This window comes from Glycine max, chromosome 13 (genome assembly GCF_000004515.6).
Source record: "Glycine max cultivar Williams 82 chromosome 13, Glycine_max_v4.0, whole genome shotgun sequence".
NCBI classification, from domain to species: Eukaryota; Viridiplantae; Streptophyta; class Magnoliopsida; order Fabales; family Fabaceae; genus Glycine; species Glycine max.
In genome coordinates, this window is record NC_038249.2 from 26,207,081 (window position 1) to 26,229,987 (window position 22,907).

The 22,907-nt window shown below is 31.3% G+C and overlaps 2 protein-coding genes across 2 annotated transcripts; one reads left to right on the plus strand and one right to left on the minus strand.

Annotated features, from left to right (window-relative positions):
* The first annotated feature begins 13,307 nt into the window (after positions 1-13,307).
* On the plus strand, positions 13,308-19,694 carry LOC100500491 (uncharacterized). Its single transcript, XM_003542553.5, has 5 exons — positions 13,308-13,604; positions 14,659-14,921; positions 15,014-15,225; positions 15,588-15,855; positions 19,165-19,694. The coding sequence occupies exons 1-5, from the start codon at positions 13,511-13,513 to the stop codon at positions 19,456-19,458; spliced, it is 1,131 nt and encodes a 376-aa protein (XP_003542601.1). The 5' UTR covers positions 13,308-13,510; the 3' UTR covers positions 19,459-19,694.
* Positions 19,695-21,497: 1,803 nt separating this feature from the next.
* On the minus strand, positions 21,498-22,386 carry LOC100790428 (germin-like protein). Its single transcript, NM_001358024.1, has 2 exons — positions 21,922-22,386; positions 21,498-21,775 (listed from the first exon to the last, which is right to left on the minus strand). Exons 1-2 carry the CDS (start codon positions 22,322-22,324, stop codon positions 21,498-21,500), a joined length of 681 nt encoding a protein of 226 aa, NP_001344953.1. The 5' UTR covers positions 22,325-22,386.
* Between the last annotated feature and the right edge of the window lie 521 nt (positions 22,387-22,907).

Here is a 22,907-nt window from a genome sequence, read left to right on the forward strand (position 1 = left end):
GCACAAATAGAAGTAAAAGAAAATCGAGCCAATAAGAAGAGATGGAGCGCAAAATTGTAGACACTGGAAGAGAACATGCAAATGACAGTCTACTACACAGGTCGCGAAGGTTCACAATCACAACAGTGGTATTTAATATGCTGGACTACATAGATATTTAATAAATTCAGAATTTTGATGATCATTTAATATATGTAACTAGACAATTTTATATGATGTTGGTTAAAAAAATCGAACTTCAAAATTGTATAAACACCACCTACACACAAGTTTCACATATAAAGATTGAAATATGGCACAAGATATTGTTTGTCTGTGTCTGAAGTCTTATTCCTATTCCAATTGCATTTCATATGATGAACGCATACTTTTTTATTTGCAGATTATTCGCCCTACCTTCTCTGCAATCAGACATTTCTCTTCTGTCGCTAAAAAGGTATGTATTATTTTCTCATCTCTTATCTCTTACCATCAAATATCAAACTTGTCGTTGTTTCGATGCAGATGATTGTCAGAAAGGCTCTCAACTCCGCACTCAATGAGGAAATGTCAATTCATCCTAAATTCGAGTGAAAAGCTTTGATAAAGAAAATAGAGAAATGGGAAATGGAAAAAATATATTTACTTTCATTAGTTTTTATAATATTTTATAATTGATTTTATTTAAAATATAAATTAGATATCTCATGTATAATTTTCTCAATGTTTTAATATTACAATTAAGTAAATAAAAGTTAACAAATTTGTATTGCTTATAAGGAACAAGATTTTATTCCTTAATTTTTCTCATTAATTGAGCGAGATATATCTGTAATATTTTTTACACATAAGGTAGGGGTCACACCTACATAATCGAGATGCTTCTATGACTCTATTGAACTAATGCAAAATTAAATTTTAAAAATATAAAAAATGCATTTTAAAAATCAAGTTGTTGTTTAACAAATTATCTCTTTAATTTACTTTCTTCAATTGAGTGAGATATAAATTTTAAAATTTGAAATTCAACTTTTTTTAAAAATTAATTATATCTTTTTAATCTTCCTTTTAATTAGTTTGTTTTTATATCTTATCTAAATTAAAAATATTAATATAATATTTTATGTAAGAAATTTTTATTATGTAAAATATAAACTATTCATAAAAAATAATAAAGAATATAAAATTTAAGCATTGCATTAGTCTTATGTAAATTAAGGATTTTAGGGTTTGAAGAGGAAAAAAGCGAGCAATTTAAGTGAAAAGCTTTGATGAAGAAGAATAAAAGAAAGAAATAAGAAAACGAAAAGGGTGTTATCTAATTTGAGTTCCAACGTGAGTGAGAGTGAGTAGTAGAAAGAGCATAAAAGAGACATGTTGGTTGCACAGAAATTAGATTATAACTCACACCTTCATAACATAGATGTTCGCTTCTATGACTCTATATAAAGTAAACCAAAGTTAAATAATTTGTTCATGGTGCTTGATATAGTACGTACAGTACTTTTTTTATGTATAAGCATATAAAGATTTTTATAATACTTTAATTTTTACATGCAGAATAATATTGAAGAAAATGAATCTTATGCGAAAAAGGATATCTTACCACACGTGGACGACAATATATAAAGATAATATTCTACCTTTATGAATATTTAACATATACGGTTTAAAATGTTTTTTATATTATATACAATTTAAAATCTGTCCGCAAGTCTCAAATATTTAATATATTTTTATTTTTTATAATTAAGGTGCTTTTCCAATTAGTACAATATCTTCAAGATTCACCTTAAAAACTTAAAAAAGTCTTCAAGATTCACCTTAAAAACTTTTTTAAGTTTTTAAGGTTCTTGAAGATATTGTACTAATTGGAAAAGCAAGTAGGTCAAAGTAGAGAAGGCTAATATTGTGATAATAGTTTCTTTTAATGTTTTAAATATGATCATATATATATATATATATATATATATATAACATGTCACATGCAACGGAATAAGTACAGATAAATTTATTTAAATCTTATCTGTATAAAATTGTTTGAATAAGGTTGACAATTCTTCAAACAAGTCAAATGAAAAAAGATAAATTGATGACATATAAATCACTTGCTTATTTGAAGATGGTGGAACACAAGAGTCTATCACAAAAATTTCAAAAATTACCGTTGTTAAAAAAAAAACGAAGTTATTGAGTTTTCGTGTTATTAGTATAAGGGTTGTGTCACTTTACCCATAAACATCCATATGATGCACAAATAGATACATTGTGTTCATGTTATCTTATATTTATTTATCAAATTTTTTTAACATTCTTATTATCTTTAAAATACACAAAAAAATCTTTAAAAAAATCCTCATATACACTCTATTTACCCCATGTATGACACAGGTAAAAAATCTAGTGTCTATATATATAGAGAGAGAGAGAGAAAGAAGGCATGAGAAAAAGGATAGTTTAGTCCTTATAAATTGCTTAAATTATGAGTAATTATGTTTATACATTACTTTATTTCAAAATTACATTTTTTTATTTATTATATTATTTTTATGGATTGACATTTATAAATTTTTTTTAAAAAAACTCAAACTAAAAATAAGTATATTTTTCAATTTTCATATTAAAAATAATAATTATCATTTCAAAGTGGGATTTTCATGGTCCAATCTCATCAACCCATACCCAAGTTGGTAGCTTTATCATGACGATTGTGTCACCTGGCCGAAGATCCTCTAGGCCACAAGGATTACCAAGACTACTCAAAGTTGAGGCTAACATTGTTCTTAAATTTTATGATATATATGGTCAAAGAAAAAAATGATATGTTTTTCATCTTTTCTTTTTAATCTCTTTTTTATTTTTGTTTTTAATCTCTTTTTTCACATTATTTATTCTATTTGTTTTTAGGTTGAGACAATTTGATATAATCCTTTTGTCTTAATTTAGGTTGTGTTATTATTGGATCTCTAATATGTAATTCAAGCTCTTCATTTTAATGTGTAAAATATTGTTGCGCAAGGATAAGTATACCCTACGCAGTAGTATCGTGGACTCAAAAGTTTGAATATTGTACCATAGAGACGGGTTGTGTTCCTAAATAATTCAAATTACATAAACTAAATAATTTTGGAGGTTTATCTAGTGAAAGTATTTTGCCAATTGTAACCGAAATACAAATTAAGCTAAGCAACAGTTTCTAAGGAAGAGATATACGATTGAAGACAAGCCCAAATTATGAATTCACATGTATCCATTTCCCCCTAATTCCAATTTTAATTAAGAACCTAAGTTAATGGTTAATCACCAAATGTCTCTTAAATTAATTGCCAACCTATGGTTAAGAACTTAAGTTAATGGTTAATCACCAATTACCTCTTAAATTAATTGTCAATCTATGGTTAAGGTCTGAAAAAACTCTTCCCCTTAAATTAATTATCAATTGGTCATTTTGGGATTTAATTTGGGATTAAAGATGAATAAAAGAAAGATTTATAAAAAGAAGATTCATGCCACTAGTTTGATCATGCAAGTTTTATGAACCCTATTATTTTACAGGTTAGTTAATTATGAGTAGATGATCACTAACATATAATTAATTATGAATTAGAATGATCAATTACAATGTAAAAGAGAAAACAATAAAAACAATACGATTAACTGAATAACATCACAGAACTCGCTTGAAATATGGAACTAGAGTACATGGTATGATTATATCATAATCCAAGCTCTGGGGATTTAGTCAACCATGGCCACAGTACAACCAAACAACATACAAAATAACATAAAGAATGAAAGATATAAAAAACTCTTACAAATTATGACCCCAAATGTTTCACCCATAGTCCTCTACCAATAGCCCTATTAAGAATGCCCAATTACTTCAAAATAAAAGACAAAATTTGAAAATTAAGAAAAAGGTACTTTATAATTAAAACCTAAGCTATTTATACACAAAGAAGTTCGTTTTGTCATGTAGGGGTAAGCATGAGTCATGCTTAAGTATGCACGACGCCAGACTTAAAGTTCAGAGCATTGACCAATATACATACCTCGTGCTTGGAGGGTTGTGTATGAGTAAACATGGCCTATTTTTAGCTAAGCACAGGATCGTGCTTCAAGTTCAAAATGTTGGACAATAAGCATGCCTCATGCATAGGGGTTGTGCTTCCAAATCCGAAACAAAGTCTGATAAACACGTCCTGTGCATAGATTAAGCATGAGGTGTGCTTTATTCCAACTTCTAGCTCCCTTTTTATGCTTTTTCTCAATCCTTTGAAGATTTACAGGGTCTGCACAATTTAACACAATTTAGACTGAAACAACCAATCCATATGCTTATTGTCATAAAAATAATGTCAAAAATCCTATAAAAATTAATATCGAAATAGGGTTTATCAACCTCCCCACACTAGAACATTGCTTGTCCTCAAGAAATTATTTTAGCTCAAAAAATTAAAATAAACAAGAAGTTCAAAGAGGAAAATAGAAGTCCATGAGATTACTCATCTTATTCAAGAATGACAATTGATATTTGTCCTCAAGTAACCTCACCAGGGATAATGTTCAGCTAGATTCCCTATTAGACTTAAGTATTTAGAAATCAACTCCCCACTGAAAACATGAGTACTTATACTCACGTCCCTTAGTGTTTATAGGTAAAGAGAATAGACACTTAAGTACATAAAAAAGTATGCTCCATAGGCTTGTACTTTAATCAAATCACACCATAAAATTAACAAACATGCAAAAATAGGGTAAATCATGGGATGTAATGGGCCAAAGGCTTAGATGTCAAGTGGGTCACAAAAAAAATGGATATACAAAAGGCTCATGAAAATAAAATGAGGTAACCTCTCTGGCACATTAATCTTCCCTCAATCTCAACTATTTCATCCCTTTTTTTCTTTACACTTTTTTTTTTATCACTTTTCATTGCTCTTACTCTTCTCCATTCTCTTATTTTTGTTTCAGTGCCAAATTCACTTTATTAGGCATTTTTTATTCCCTTTTTTTAGAAGGAGAAAAGTCAAAGTTCTTCTTTATTGACATATGGGCTTTAATTTTTGGAGGGAAGACCTTATATCATAAATTGCCTCCTTTCTTACCTACAGAGGTTATCACCACATAACCATTCATGAAGGGAACAAAGAAAGATTTTTCAAGCTCAAAGATGGCAACTAGTGGAAATGTAAGTCACAAGCTTTGAAAGTCATGAAATAGAAAGCCTAAAACTCCCCAAACTTTCACATGCAAGCAATTAAGCAGTATGCAAATGCATTTCATCACAAGTTCTAGAACAACATAAATTGAGAGATCATCACACATTAATTCCTTAGGGTTTTCTATGTTTCTACCTCATTCTGGTCTCAGCAAAGAAGTTTTCAATCCAAACCACATTGCTAACTATCAACTCTCATTGGCAAAGTCCCCTAATTACAGTTACTAACTAAGTCTCTCTCTCTCTCTCTCTCTCTCATTGGATGTGAAATCTCATTTATTCATGAATATGCTAAAAGAAAAAACAAAAAGGAGCTAGAATAAATGCATAGAACTACACAACATATCACTCAAAACAAGTGGGCAGAACAATCGTTTAGATAAAAACCCTTCCCCACACTTAACTGAAGCATGGTTGTTCGCTCCTCTGCAATGCTAATCGGCAAGTGTATCGAGTCGCACAAGTAATATAAAATGGTTAGAACCAAGTATCATATCCATAGGGAACTTGTTTCACTCAGAAAATACAAATTCAATGAGCAAACATTTGTATAAAGCAAGTAAATGTTAAGTTGGGTTTTTGTATGAAAATCTAATTAACTACAAATTAAAATATCTAGAGATTGAGAAGTAAAAACAGTCAAGTAGAAATCGTTGGGTCATTCTACTGAATCTAATTTGATGTTGTTGTGTATTTTTCTCTATTTAACATTATTTTAGTGTTCTTATGCTGGAAAAAAAAATTACCCAAACCAAGATCCCTTGAGTGAATGGGCCTAACTCTATTTAAACCTCGTCCTTGATCCCAATGCTAAAAATCCTAACTATACATACAAATGGGTGATCAAGCCACAAGCATGCAAAAATAAGCATAGATAGGAGCAATGAACACATAAAAACAACATTAAATAGATAGTAAGAGAATTTTACATCAAAGGTTCAACAAAACTCCCCAACAAGAGGTTTAGCCTTCCATTACAAGTAATAAACTTTCAGCACAAAGGAAAAATTTTGAGGGAAGAAAATGGCTAAGAATGGTTGAGGATGTCTCCTTCAACCTCTAGAACCCTAATTTCATTCCTTTAACCTATACTCTCTTGGAGACTTCATTTCTGTCACTTTGGCTTCTCCTTTTGCTCTTTTTTTCGAATTTTCCTTTGTTTTATGCCAACTTCAGTGTTTTAAAGGCTCCTTAACATTTCAAATTCTGAAGCCTCGCTTAGCGAGATTGGCTTGTTTAGCAAGATTGACTCGCTAAGCGCGAGTTAGTGAAATTTGGCTTAACGAGCTGGGCTCGCTGAGCGCGAGAAGAGACAAACGACTTACTGAGCGAGCTTGCGGCGCGCTGGGCGAACACATCTATAACTGATCCTCTTCTAGGGTTTCCCAACATGCTAAGTGAGCTGAGTGCCTCGCTTAGCGAGACACCAGCTGTAAGAACCTTCTCTTCTTTTAGCCTAAAACTGAAGTGGTATCAACATTAATTCACAACATGCGAGTATCTACTATATAAAATCAAACTAAATATAAAAATATGTACAATTCCTACAAAAAGAACCATAAATTGGGGGAAAGAGGCTAATTTCATGTAACTATTCAATATAAAAGTTAGTCATAAATAACGACTAACAATGGCCCCTATGCGAGAAATAAGAAAATGAAAGCAAGAAAACATGAAACTGAAAGAGACTAACTAACTCCTAGAAATGAAAATAAAATATGGATGACAAAGGATATTTTTTGCAGAATGCCTCTTAGAAGCACTTCTTTAATGTCCTGAGCCTAACGAGTTAGCAAAGGAAAATTCACCCCTGGAAATGCACAATACAGTGCACTTGAAGGAATGTCTCCTCATAATGCTTGACTCTATGGCAATTGATCTGAAACGTGTCCTCATTGTTGCTTTTTAACTCAAGTACTCCATATGGGAATACTTTCACCACTGTGAAGGGACCATACTACCTTGAGTGTGATTTTCCTGAAAAAAGGTGGAGGCGTGAGATATAAACTAATATTCTTCGCTCTCATGGAACTCATGCCTCTTTATGCGCTGATCATGCCACTTCTTGGTTTTCCCTTTGTAGAGCTTGATATTCTCATAAGTTTTGAATCTAAACTCATCTAGCTCCTTCAACTATTGTAACCTGTTACTACTTGCAAGCCTAGGATAAAAATTTAGAAACTTCAAAGCCCACATGGCTTTGTGCTCTAGTTCAATAGGCAAATGACAATTGTTTCCATATACTAGCCTAAAAGGAGACATCCCAATGGGAGTCTTAAAGGTTGTTTTGTAAGCCAAGAGTGTGTCATCCAATTTCAATGACCAATCCTTCCTGAACGCACTCACAATTTTCTCTAAAATCTTCTTTAGTTCCCTATTAGACACCTCAACTTGACCACTTGTTGAGGGTGGTAGGGAGTATGAGGAGGTAAGTTCCATTCTTCAACACTTTCATTGTTTGGAGACTAGGGGCCACCATGGTCCCATAAGGACAACTCACAAGGTCTTTCATTGTGGCTTCTTTTGGCCCTCCCTTCACCGGGATGCATATGATTATGTGAGGTCTTGTGATAGTTGTCAGCACACTGGTGCTTTGTCTAGGTGCCTTGAAATGTCTCACAAATCCTTTCCCCAAATATTTTGATTGTGAATATATTTTGGTTGTTGTAGACTATATGTCTAAGTGGGTTGAGGCAATAGTATTACCCACTAATGATGCTCATAGTGTAACAAAATTCCTTAAAAAGAATAGTTTTACACACTTTGGTACACCACAAACAATGATTAGTGATGGAGGAACACACTTTTGCAATAAACTTTTGGATAGTCTTTTGACTAAATATATGTTACTCATAGTTTGTTGAAATAATACTTGGGTTAGAGCCTCAACAGGCTTGTTGAAACAATACTTGATAATTGCTCTTGGAGGCTTGTTAAAATAATATTTGGGTTGTACCTCAATTTTAATAATATTTAGGATTGAGGTTGAAGACAATTGTTGAAATAATACTTGAGTTTGAGTTAGGTTTGTTTAAACAATACTCACGTTGTACCTTAAGTTAAAGAGTACTAGGGTCTAATCCTGGAGGCTAAAAAAAGGGAAACCAAAGAATACTTGGTTTGTTGAAACTCAAAAGGCTTATTGAAATAATAGTTAGGTCTGAGCTTGAATAAGCTTGCTAAAAAAGCTCTTGATAATTGTTCAGCTCTTGTACCTTACCTTTAATTATAAAGTTAACCAGACAATGTTGCATATAAAGTTGGCGTATCAAATGCACAATTTTGGAAAATTCTATTAATGCAAAAAAAAAAAGTATAGAAGAGAAACATTTCATTAGAATATTCAAGTCAAAATGGGAATAACATTTAATGCATCAATTAAATGCATTAATGTAAGTTTTCCAGAAGAGATCTCAACAACTAAATTTGAGTTCATCTATAAAATTCCAAAGAGTCAACAAGCTTCAAAGATCCCATACCTTGCAACCACACTTACTAAGCTATATTTATTTGCAGCAGTTTGAAAATAACACTGTAATTTTGTAAATGCTCTATAAGCATTATTAATGGTGAGCTTATATTGATGATAATATAGGGTTAATGAGCCTGAATAAACTTGTTAAAAATAATAGTACCTACCTAGAGAGACAAGTTTAAAGAGTGCTTGGGATTTGTCTGGAAAAGGCATGATGAAATACTTGGTCTGATCCTAAAGAGGCATGTTAAAAGAATACTTGGTAATTATTCTTGGAGAGGAAAGCGGAAGAATACGTAGTTTGTTGAACTTGAAGAGACTTGTTAAAAGAATATTTATAACAATGTGAAATGCTACTCCTGTAAATCTATGAGTTGGTGGAAAATTGGTGGTTGTTAAGGACAAAATATAGTCTTAGGTTGTCAAATAGAAAAAAATGAATATATGTATTATTTTAATTATTCTCTTACTATTTATTTTGTTTGACGCTAAGGAAGTTGAATATTTATTTAAGTAATTAAGTTATTGATAAAGAATATTTATTAATTTTATCATAACTAATGGCAGCTAGGGAATTGAATATGAAAGAAAACATTTAGATTTTTAACAAAGAAATGTTTAAAACTAACATTTTTTCTCTTATTGACGATACCTTTAATTCATCCTATTGAGCCTAAAACTTTCAACTTAGCTTCGTATGTTCACTTTTAGTGTATTTTCTAAAAAAACTGAGGAAATTTTTTAAGAAAAGTAGTTAATCCCTTTTTCTTATATTTTCATGTGTATTTACAATTGTAATCAAGTACTATAGTACAGAGGTGATAATTTCTTTGGATTCAGGGATATTTTTAATGTAAGTTATTCCATTCAGTCTCAAATATAATTTTTTGTTATATTTAGATCTCAAATATAAATAAATTTTAATTATTTTTACTTTATTTAATAAATTATCTTCAAAATTCACTTAATTTAATAGGAAGTTTATACTTATATCAAGTTTTAATAGATTGACATAATTTAATAAAGTTAATTATTTTTAGTTTTTTTTATATGTTTGAGACTGAAAAATTTACAATTTTATCCTTAATCTAAGACGTCTCTATAAAACTTATATCTTATACTTAATCTTTCACTTCTTTTCAATCTAAGGATTTAATTTAATTTCAAGTACTCTTTTCAAGCACAAAGAACCTCGGTTCGAAATCTAAGGATTCAATTAAAGTATCTTAATTTAATTTTAATATTTTGTTTCTTAATTTAAATTACTGTCATGAAAGTAATTTTTTCTTTAACTTCCCATCTTTTTTTAACATCATTTTGCTTATCTTTATATTATAAATTATCTTTGTACTTTATATATAATGATTTTTTCATCATCTGTATCAACTTTTTCAGTCCATATAATAATAATAATAATAATAATAATAATAATAATAAATTATTAATAAAATTTAAATATTTTGTTTGAATCACTATGACATTAGTGGTGTGAGTATCATATTCAAATTTTAAATATGAAATCTTATTTGAAGTGACTGAATTCAATTTTACTTAGACTAATATATATTGATAAATCTTTTAGTCTTTATAATATATATATATGTTTGTTTTTAGTATTTTAAATGCTTTATTTTAATTTTTCTTCTTCTTATGAATTAAAGATCTCAATATTACTATATTTACCGAGATTAAAAATATATATGATATTATTATTATTATTGTGACTACGGAAAAGAGACATTCTCTGTCTTTTATATATTTTTTTAAAAATTAAAATAAAAGATATAAAGAGAAAGAAAAGAGATTAAATAAATAAATTTATAAAAATTAAGAATAAACATATCCTAAAGAAAAATACGTTAAAATAAATATCCTTATCATAACTGTTAAAGATTATTATTTTTATTATTATTCTTCTTATTAATAATTAATAATAAGAGAAAAATAAATACTCCATACCTTGCCACATATTTTTATAAATAAAATAACAGATATTTTTTAAAATTAAACATAAAATGAGCATTTAACTCCATATTAATTAATTACTTAATACTAATCTAATATCTACACAACTAACCTATTTTAGTTTGGTGACCAGTGTCCTTTAATTGGACTTTTTTGTCATCTCACCTTTTCCATTTTTCTTCTTTTATTCTAGGATAATATTTATTTTTGTAGTTGGATTTGTTAGACGCCAATAATTGTGTTCCTACATGATAGAAAATTAAAATTTTGTATTATGTTCCTACAGGATAGAAAATTAAAATTTTGTCTATGAATTTACAAAAAGTATAATAAATTAGTTTTATTGTTAGTTTTTTTTGTTAACTCAAATAGATGTGTCTACGTTCCTAAAAGATAAAAAATTAAAATTTTGTCCATGAATTTGTTTAATGGCTGCCACCGTCAAAAGGTTAACTTTTTATTTGGTCTTTGAAAAAAATAATTTATTATCATTTTAATCTTTAAATTTAATCACTTACTTATCTTTTGTACCCTAAACTTTACCTATGATCATTTTAGTCTGTAAAACACTTTTGAATTTTTAATTAAGTATCACACTATATATAAATTGTTAGTATGATGATAATAAATAACATTTGTTTATAGTGATAATAATTATTTATGATAATGAAAATTGAATGAAAGATAATTGTTAGACATAAAAAACTATTAAATTTTATATTTAAAATGTGTATTTATGTAACAGAATTGAAAATAAATAAACATATTAAAATTAAATTAGTTTTTCCTAAGAATGAAATTAAGAATATGTATTATGTAAATATATAGATACAAACAAATGATTTGTTTTTAAAAGTCAGTATATTTATTTAATTAAGGAGGAAATTAAAAAACAAAGAGATATAAAATAGATTTTTTTATTTGACCAAAATTTAAGACAAAATTAGATATTTTCATTTTTTTCACCTTTTATTGAATTTTATTTTATTTTGTATACTCTAACATGACTAATATAATGGGTGAACTATATTTTATACTTTTTGTAGGTCATATATATTGTATACTTCAACATGACAGACGATAACTAGCTTCTCCAATGAGAATATAATGAATGAACTATATTTTATGCTTAATTTTGCAGGTCGTATAATTTTAACTTATAATGAGCCATGTCTTCTAATACTCAATTGTTGAATAACAATGTGAAAACTACAAAAAGGTATATAAGAAAATGGTTCTAACATTTTTATTTTTCATGTCCTCTTATACTTAATTGTTATAATGGGTCAAATTTTGTTTAACTATATTTTCGTCATTAATATTATATCATAAAATAGATTAATTAATTAATTAATCTAACATTCTACCTATATTAATAACATATAAGATAATAACTTAATTTAAGTAGAATATTTGGTTTGAAACCTTATAGAATCTTGTTAGTAATGTCTTAGATTTAACACTTACTATTGTGATGTAATCACTCATAAATTAAGTTTCATATTTATAATATAATTTAAATGATAAAATTGCAGAAATAATAGAAGTGAGAGAATATGATAATATTTATGTTAATAATTTCATGTAATATGAAACTTAATTGAATATTTAAAAGTATTTTTAAGAACCAAAATGACAATATATTTTAAGTTCAGAGACAAAAAATGTCACTAAATAATTAAAATAATAGGAACTAATTAAATTTAGAGGTCAAATTAAAAAGTCAATTTTTTGGTACCCAACAACCTCTCCTTATCACATCACGAGAAATGTCACATAGCCTCAATCATTTGACTTTATGAAAAAAGTTAACACTAAAAATAATTTGTTGTACTTCTTGTAAATTTGGGGACAAGATTTAATTTTTTTAATCTTTTAGGAATTTAATTGTGAACGTCTAATAAATTCAAATACAAAAATGAATATTTATTTTTTATTTTATAAAGCTTACACAATTCAGTTTCACTCTCTTTGGTCTCACACGCTCACCCTTTCTCTTTTTCATTTCATTTCTTTTTATTATTTTTTTGAAAAATTGTTCTCTCTCTTCCCAATTTCCTTCCTATTTTCTCTCCCTCACTCTCTTTTTTAATTTTTGAATTTTTATTTACTCACAGATTTTTATATCCTATAATTTATATTAACACAATAACACATACAATCATAAGAAATTATTGTACTTTTACCAACATGTTATTTCGTTATTTGTAAATATTTAATATATATTATACTTGTTATTATATAATAATATTATTATCATATTAATTAAATGAAATAATTACTTATTAATTTCTATAATTTATATTATTATTGAATAATGTTACAAAATTTCTTTTTAACAAAAGTTAAAACTTTGTTTTAACATTTATACTTTATAATTTTTTTCATATAACTTTATAAATATTTTAAATAAAATAACAAATATATGTGAAACTCTAAATATATTTTTTCTGCTTCGATACACTCTCAAATTTTCTACTTCAAAGAACTTATTAAGTAAAAATATTTGTTTTATTAAAAATATTTAATGTTACACTTAAACTTATTTGTTTATTACTGTACTCTCAATTTACAAAATATATATATTTTGATACACAATAACAAATGCATTCGTTGTGCTAGGAATTAAGGATAATAATGTCCAATCCGTCATTGCCATTCGCCAGATCGCCTTATCTAAGGTTACAGTAGTACATCATTATAAAAAAAAAAAAGTCTACACACTACTATGATGTATCTAACATTCTAAATTTCTAACTTTCCTCTCTCTCTCTCTCTCTCTCCGAGGTCTTAGATCTCTGCTCTGTCTCTATCTCTACTTGAGGCCTTTCCCTCTGTTCCGTTGGCGGGTGGGTCTTTCTTCTCTCAAAATGGCCACCGGAGTGACCAGAAAAATTTCTGCTGCATCAGCTCGGGCCCACACCAGAAGGGCGAAGAAAACCAATTCTCTACCCCTTCCTTCAGGTTACTCTTCGCAGTTCCACTCACTCTTCGTTAAAGTTTCGTTTTTTATTGCATTTTAAGCTGTAAATGTTTCTGGGTCGTGTTGCATCTATAGTTAGAAATGAGGATATGTGAATATTAATCCAAAAAAATTGTTTGTTTGATGAGCACCGAGAAAGCTCGGGAAGCCTTTCCCTGCGCTTGTTTTGTTTTCTTTATCCGTAGGAATTGAAGATATCGAAGACAAGTACCAGACGATTTATAACCATCCAGTATAGATTGTTTTGTGTGGACACGTATAATGAACCATCAATTATGTTTCAATTTAATAGTTATTATTATGGCTTGGATTGCAATTGCACCTGGGGCATTATGATATTCCGTTCCTCATATTTACACGTCATTTATTAGTTAAGTTTAATTTTTATACACTATAGGTGTAGAAACTTTTACACTGACAAGTGGCAACCAATCAGAAATTGCTTTAGATATGACTTTGAAAGTAGTTATTACTTTAGTCCACATGGTGAATTGGTATTCGATGTTTGGATGACTGTGTAAGTAAATCTTTATGCTGACTATGTGTTCGTATTAAATTCTTATTAGTTATCAATGGGAGTTGGTCACTTTTTATTTTGTTCATTCCTTTTCTTTAGTAAGAGATTTGTTTATTAGTAAGCTAAAGTCTAGGGAGAGGAGAGTATCGCATTCCAAATCCTGGTGTGCTACAGGCCTTATCCTTAGTTTATAATGGTACTTCAAATTCGCTTGCTAAGGGGGATTGATGGTAGAAGGAGTCCAACCTAAGCATTTTTAAGTAACTTGCTCCGATCATTGCCAACTTTATTTGTTTTCAATCAGCATAAACAATGAAAACCAATCATTGCCAACTGAACCAACCCCTGTTGGCTTTAGGAGATTTATAACTAGTCTCACCTGTATTGGAGCATAGGGTAATTATTAAGTTGTATTTTGATATTCCTATGCTTGACTTATGGACTGCAAATTGTCATTTAGTCTTTATGTTTGAAGTTTTATTTATCTGTTTTTTAAATTTGGCATTATTATCTCTCAGGAATTCTTGGAACAGCACTAGCAGTGTTGTTTATTGGGTTTCTAGCATGGGCTTATCAGGTTATTCAACCTCCCCCTCCCAAGATATGCGGCACTCCTGATGGACCACCTATAACAGCACCAAGAATCAAATTAAGAGACGGAAGGCATTTGGCATACAAAGAGCATGGTGTTCCAAAAGATGCAGCCAAGTATAAAATCATCTCTGTACATGGTTTTAATAGTTGCAGGCATGATGCTGTGATTGCCGATACCCTATCACCGGTAATTATTAATATTACATTTTTTTTGTCTTTCATAGCATTCTCTAATATCTTTGTTGTTTGTACTATTATATTTAAGATGGGTTTTTCCAGGATGTTGTTGAGGAGCTGGGGATCTACATTGTATCTTTCGACAGACCTGGTTATGGGGAAAGTGATCCTGATCCAAATCGTACACTAAAAAGCATTGCTCTAGATATACAAGAGCTTGCAGATCAGCTGGGATTGGGCTCCAAATTCTATGTAGTTGGTGTCTCCATGGGTGGACAAGTTGTTTGGAACTGCCTTAAGTACATACCTCACAGGTATGACTTGGGATATTTTTAGTTTATTGTTAACACCATTGTTTTAGAAAGTATAACAGTTACTGTGTAATGTTGTGTGTTGTGTATGATCAGGCAGCCTTTATTTATAATGAGTAAGTAGGATCAATATTGATTACATAGGATCAATCTAATAATGAGTAATAATGACTAAATCACTAATTACTATCTAATCATAATAACAGAATAATATGTAAAACAGAAAGCATATCACTAATATTTCTTTTTACATGATTTGTTCTTTTGTTATTATGTTCACATCTTCTTGCTTGCCTATACATGTTAGCAGTGTGAGATACAGCTGTCAACCTCTCTTTGTAAAAATAATTTTTTTATGCTGACAGGCTGACAGGTGCAGTACTTGTCGCCCCAGTTGTCAACTACTGGTGGCCTGGTCTACCTGCAAACTTAACTACTGAAGCCTATGACCAACAAAAATTACAAGACCAATGGGCACTTCGTGTTGCTCACTACGTACCATGGCTAACTTACTGGTGGAACACTCAGCGATGGTTCCCAGGATCTAGTGTAATTGCTCATAGTCCACATATCTTTTCTCATCAAGACAAAGAACTTCTGCCTAAGTTGTTGTCCGATAGAAAGAGTTATGCGGTAGGTATCCAGCCTTTAGGTGATTACAAAATTGTGAATTTTTGCTGAATGCAATTCAGTGTGATTTAGCTGTATTGGTTAAATTCGTAAAATATGGTTTGATTTTGAAATATGTTGGCAATTGTTTTGCTTCCAAAGATCAGAACTTCACCAACTGCACAAATTCATGTTGTGAATATATTCTCTTGGAATTTGGTCACGAAAGAAAATTGTTTTTCAGTTTTTTCTAACTGTTTAATTTAGCATGTGGATGCCTACATTTTTTGAAATTGGTTGTAAACAATTCTGACTGCCTAATGTTTCTGAATTCTTTGTATGCATACTCTGTGTTCTTCGTTTTTGATGTTATACAGATATAAAAAAAATAAATAACTTTTGGAATTAATAGCTACTACAATAGTTTGTCTTTGGTTACTATTATGGATATTAAAAGATATATAATATAAAACACAAATTCAGACTGGAGTATTTAAAACACAAGAATCTCCCTTTTTGGTGGGAATCCATGTCGTGGGTGAACATCCTAGGAGCTTTCCCGCAGAAACCTAGGCAGCATTTCTCCCAACATGCCATCTGTTTGCCTAATCGGATTCGAGATAACAGATGGCGATGCTGGTGGTTGGCCCTCACATGGGCAGTGTGGCAACAGAGGAATAAAATAATCTTTTCAAATGAGACTTTTGATGGCAACAAGGTGATGGAGGATGCTATTTTTATACTTTGGACGTGGATGAGGAGTTTTGAGAAAGACTTTGCCCTTCCCTACAGCTATTGGTCGACTAACATTTCATCAGTTTTTGTTAATACAGGGGGGTAGAATCTTTAGGAACTGGAATGTTAACAGAACTTGAACCCAGCTATTGGTTTCCTTTGGGACTGACCTTAGTCTGATTTTGGAACCATGTGGCTGGTAGTCTAACTACTTGTACTGATAGTACCGCTGGTACTGATTATAATTATATATAAAAAACTTCGTACCCCATTGCCCAGAGGCTCTTCGCTATGCGAAGGTATGGGGGAGGGATGTTGTACGCAGCCTTACCCTTGCATATGCAAAGAGGCTGTTTCCGGATTCGAACCCATGACCAACAAGTCACCAAGGCACAACTTTACCGCTGCACCAGGGTTCGCCCTCGATTATAATTATATATATAAATATAATTTATTTTTGCCGATCAAAAAAAAAAAGACTGGAGTATTTAAACTATGATCATTGATGCATTATATTGGTATCAGTTTTGGATCATGTTATTCTTGCATGACTACCAGCCACATGTTATTGATGCATTATACTGGTAGTCTAACATGATCCGCTGGTACTTAGTCTGATTCATTGTTCATTATATTTGTAGACAAATAATATCTTGTTCCCTAAGGATTTGGTTTGGATCATGTTATTCTTGCATGAACAATTGTGGGAGAAAATGCCTGAAAATTCATTCTTAAATTAAAAGGTCTATGAACTATGAATCTTTTTGCTTGTGTTGTAGTGTTTGACATATATAGAAGATATAGCTATTAAATATCAACCTTGTATAATTATTGACAATAGTTTGATGCATTTTGTAATAATTAAGGCTTAGTTGCACTTTTTGTCTTCCTACAGTTGTCATTTCTCAAATCCCCTGCCCATTTTTTATGCATATTTGGTCCCCCACTATTTTGGCTATGTATGAATAGCCGCTCGCACACCGTTTCATCCAGTTGAACATGGTTTCTAACGGAAATTCAAACACACTTTAATTGTGTAATTTTGATCTCTGTTAACTTGATAGTCAATAAAAACTAACATACTCCGGTGCTAGAGGCTCCTCACTTCGCTAAGGTACGGGGGAGAGTAATTGTACATTGCCTTCTCCTTGTATATGCAAAGAAGTTGTTTCCAGATTCGAGCCCATGACCAACCGGTCACCAAGACACAACTTCACTAAGGTATGGGGGAGAGTAATTGTAAATTGCCTTCTCCTTGTATATGCAAAGAAGTTGTTTCCAGATTCGAGCCCATGACCAACTGGTCACCAAGACACAACTTTACCATTGCACTAGGACTCGCCCTCTAATTTGACATTCAATATTTGGTGAAAATCTAAACATAGCACTCTACTGCAATCCACATCAGCATTTCCTTTAAATATTGAATGTTAAGTTAACGGATGAACCAAAATTACACACTTAAAATAGTGGGATCAAATTGGCAAAAAAAAAAAAAAGAATGAGGGGACTAAATTTGATAAATGACAATAGTAAGGGTCCAATAAAGTTGATATATGATAAAGATACTTACCCTGTATCCATGAATAGCTAGGAATATGGACTTTGGAGTTTATTTTTGGAACTTGATATCTGTTACATCATCTGCCAATTGAGAGCAGAATAAATGAATTGCATGAGAATTATTTTGAAGCATATTTTATCAGAGAAGCAAAATGTTTGTTTGTGCCCGAGGCTTTTGGTGCATTGCTCCTGCCATATCCTCATTCTTTTTATTCTTTTATCTTCAAATTACCTAATCAACTTATATAGAAAATTGTTAAGAGTACTGCCACTGTGACCTGGTTAGGTTGGCATAGCAGGTAAATCAATCTTCATGATATTAGTGCCTTGTATTTTCCAATTAGCTATTATCTGCATCCCATGGATAACTGCCTAAAGTTTATTGATTTCACAGATAGTTTGTTTTGAGTTCTTTCGCAATTTGTGATGTGTAACAAATTGAATGTTAAAGGTTCATCTGTAATTAAGGGATGTGGAAATTCTAAAATTTTATGCATGTATTTTCATGTTGAGGCATTGCACAATGACATCATTTAATCCATGTAGTTTATCCAACCTACAGAGGAAAGACTTTTGCCATGTATATTCTTGTTGAAGCAAGACAATTTGATACTTGTGCACCCAGTTTGACTTGATAATGCTTTGTTAGCATGCACTTTTGATATTTGATTTTACAGTTATCTGAATAATGCTAAAGCAACTTTTCACTTTAGTAAGTGCCCTTCTAGCATAGATGGAATCTTTTGAATTTCATCCACTAATAAAGAAATAGTTCTGTGAGAATTGGGTTCGTTCTAGAAGTAGCTTATTAATTGAACCATTAAATTTGATTAGCCTCATTCTAATTGAGTATGCTTGAAGTTCTGTAGTTGTCTTCAACTAAATAATTTCCTCTCATAAATATATAATAACATGCCTTGTTTCTGTTAGCATATTGGCTTGGAAAAGTTTTAGCTCTTCAAGTCCCTTAAACATCAGTTTCTTACCTCAATTTTTCATAGAGATTTATAAATTTGTTTTTTGTGGCTTCCACAGGCACAGGTAATACAGCAAGGTGATTATGAAACCATCCACCGCGACATAAATATTGGATTTGGTAACTGGGAATATAGTCCCCTTGATCTTGAAAACCCATTTCCAAATAACGAAGGCTCTGTCCATCTTTGGCAAGGAGATGAGGATATGATGGTTCCAGTTACACTGCAACGATACATAGCACAAAACCTTCCATGGATTAACTATCATGAACTCCAAGGTTCTGGTCACATTTTTGCTCATGCTGATGGTATGAGTGATACTATCATCAAGTCACTTTTACGTGCGAAGTAGGCTTCTTTTATGTTAGTTACTGTCTGTGAGAAGTTGGCGGCTTCTATATTGGTTACGGTCTATCTCAGGTCAGTTTCAGCATTTAATATCTCAGTTTTGGAGGATTCAAACTGTTGAACAGAATGATGTATGATCAACTTTGAACAACATTGTGTACACTTAATGGTAGGGAGAATTCAATTACTCAATAATTGTATGAACTATATTCTTTTGTGTGGGAAGTTGTTTAACAGAAATTGGCTTGTTTAAGTTACTCTGAAGCTGACACTATGGCGATGAGTAGCACTATTTTTGCAAAATCGTGTTTGGCTTTTAACTGCCTGATTTTTTATTTAATTTTTTTTTACCAAAAATCAATTCTCGACGGCGTGTTCTTGACTTGAATTTGGACACATGCTAATTATTTTCAACTGTTCTAAATGTCCGTGTACGGAAGTTTGTGGTTCATATTAAAACAGCTAACAGATATATAGATGATGGGGTAGATAAATAGATGAGAAAAGGGAAAATGATTCATGTTATGATCTAAATTGAATACCCATCATCTAAATCAAACATGGTTATGTTTAGCACCAGTGTTCGGAAGTGAAATATTCGAATGAAATTTCCATAGACTTCAGTGGTGTGCTTGCAAGGATTTTGACGTTCAAATTAGTCTGATTTTAAAATAGAGGATCAAAGATAGAGAGAATATATTAAATCCCATTAGGTTTATATGTACCATTCTTGATTTGGTTATTTTGATGTTTCTTACCAGATATTTGTTTGGACTTTGGACAAATCTTATCAGATTCTTTACAATGATTCAATGCTTCACATCCATATTGAGGTTCATTCACGGTTTAAGGACTCTGGGTAAATGTCTTTTGAGGTTTAGTTATTGGGTCAGCGCATTAAGGTGTGTATGTGTGTGTGTTTTCTCAGTATATTAAGGTTGTGTTTGGAAACGTTCAACTTAGTTGAATGGCTATGTTGAACGGAAAAATTCCACATTTCAAAGCAAAAACGCCAAAGCAATTAGGGTGTTACTTTTGCATTGTGTCTAATTTAATTTGTCCGAACTTAAATTCTCCAAAGAGGGGTGTATAAATTATTGTCAATAATGTCTTTAGTCCCTTGTACCCTTTTCCATGTCACGTGTAAGGCCAAGCATAATGTCACCCCTGAGAATTCAGAAGTAAATTTGTAGCACGAAAGAATAATTCATGCGCGTTACTGGGTGTCTCATGATAGGCATAGCTTTGGCTTTTCTGAATTGTAATCAAAACCATGTCCTCCACTTGCCACAATACAATAAAAAAAAATGCTGGTTTCCCATTAATTTATAGATTTTGAAGCTTAATAATGTCGCGTGTTTGTTTTGGCAGTGTTGCCTATAATGTTTTTCTTAATTGGCAAAGCCTTATCATTGCTATCATCTCTTGCAAAAAGCCTATGACGACTTTTGAAGTATTTGGGGTGTAAAAAACTAGTTAGCAGCTCGTTAGGTTGCCACGCAGCTCTATTATATTATTCCTTGTCATCAATCATATCATCATGTGCTTCAGCAACCTTCATTCCTTCAAAGTATATCACCGCCCAAAAGTCTTATTACCTTGTGGGACAAACCTTACGTGTTTGTCAGTGTTATTATCTAATCAAAATTAAAGTTTTACTTTTGATAAATTATGTTGATTTTTAATACAAATTTTTATCATATAAATCATTGAGATGAAACCCCAATTTTAATTAGAGAACAACAATAAAAACACTTAAGTAACTTGAAATTTTTTCCTATCTCATTTTTAATCTTATTATTTTGATAATTAATATTATGGGGAGAGGGGAATGGACTATTTGCTGCTTCAGAGTTTCAATACAAGGTAATGTGACCAAGCTGCACTCCATATTCTTTACTTATATAGTATTGTAATTAATACTACAACGATACACAAAAAGTGGGACAAGAGGTTGAAAACTCTTCAAAACAATGAAAAAAGCAAGAAAATTTAAACCCCAAGACATGATTCAAACCCTGAAAGGTACATAGACCAACAGAACTACCTTGCTGTCTTGGGATCAAATTTTTTCCTCAAGGTCCCAATCTGCTTAGAACTCAATCCAAAAGCCTTCTGTAGAAGCTCCTCATCAATCCCTGAGCCAAACACAGCAGAAGGTATCTTCTGAATACCAGGGTTTTGGCTATTGAAGCTTCCAAACAATGTGGCAGGCTCATCGCCAACGTTCATCATGAAGTGCACTAGCCCTTTAGGGAGCACCATGATCTCTCCTTGCTCAAGTACTCTAGCAAACACCCTATTGTTGGAATCAACAAAACCTAAGTACATAGAGTTATAAGATTGACTTTGTGGTAAAAAGAGAAGGGAGAAGGAAGAGGTGGTGGATTTGAATTGTCCCACTAACAAAACAAAAATAACAACTATATAATTAACAACTAACATTTGCTGATAAGAAAAAACAAACCTGAGTACACTTTTCCTTGCACCACATGAACTAGCTCCGTGGCTCTCGGGTGAAAATGGGGTGGATTGATGCCCCCAACTTCGATGTCGGCTCGCGCAAAAGACAAGCCTAGAGTGTTGAGTCCTGGAAAATTGGTAGGGCTTGCTGACACCACAGCTAGGCCTGTGTCTGAGAAGTTCCCTGTGGCTTTTTTGAGTCCTGAAAAGACAAAGTCCTCAGTGGTGGCTTCGGAGGAGTTCTTGCATGGGAGAATGTAGTGCATGTCATGTGCTGTTTTGATGGCACCAAATATTGGGTTTGATATGCAGAAGTCTTGGACTGGATCAGGGTCAGAGGCCAGTGTGATGGAAGCACTAAGGGAGAAAATAGCAAGCATAAGCCAAAGGGTGTTTTCTGAAAACATTTTTCTGATCTCTTGTTCTTTTGCCTCTTTCCTTTTTTGGTTCAGTAGTGGCTAGCTTGTGTGTTGAACAAAGAGTGAGTTTAGGTGGCTTATATAGAAATGAAATGTATGTTATGTTATAGTATATTTTAATATTTAAGAAGCTTTTTAAATGAACTGCACTACGCTCTTGGAATGATGACTAGGTAGTATAAGATGCAAAAGCTTTATTACAGGATCTTAGGCACATATTCTGCAATTAATGTTTCTTTTTTTTTTTTTTTTGGTATTAAAACTTGTACAGTGGGAGGTCTAAATGACAATCAATTTTACCCTTATTCAATTAGTTTCTCAGTACTAAAATTGAAGATCTCCTGAAAATTATTGTCCAACAAATAAGATTTTAGTAACATAATGAAAAATCAAACTTGTTCCATAGATAAATGATAGTTAATTCTGAATCCTTAATCTATTTTTTTTTACTGAATCCTTAATCACTTCTAGCATATATAATAAGGTCCAACGTACTAATGATGCTCAAGTTTTATTACAAGTACGTTGTTTTCAGCATTATAACATACAATACTTGTTATATAAAATTAAT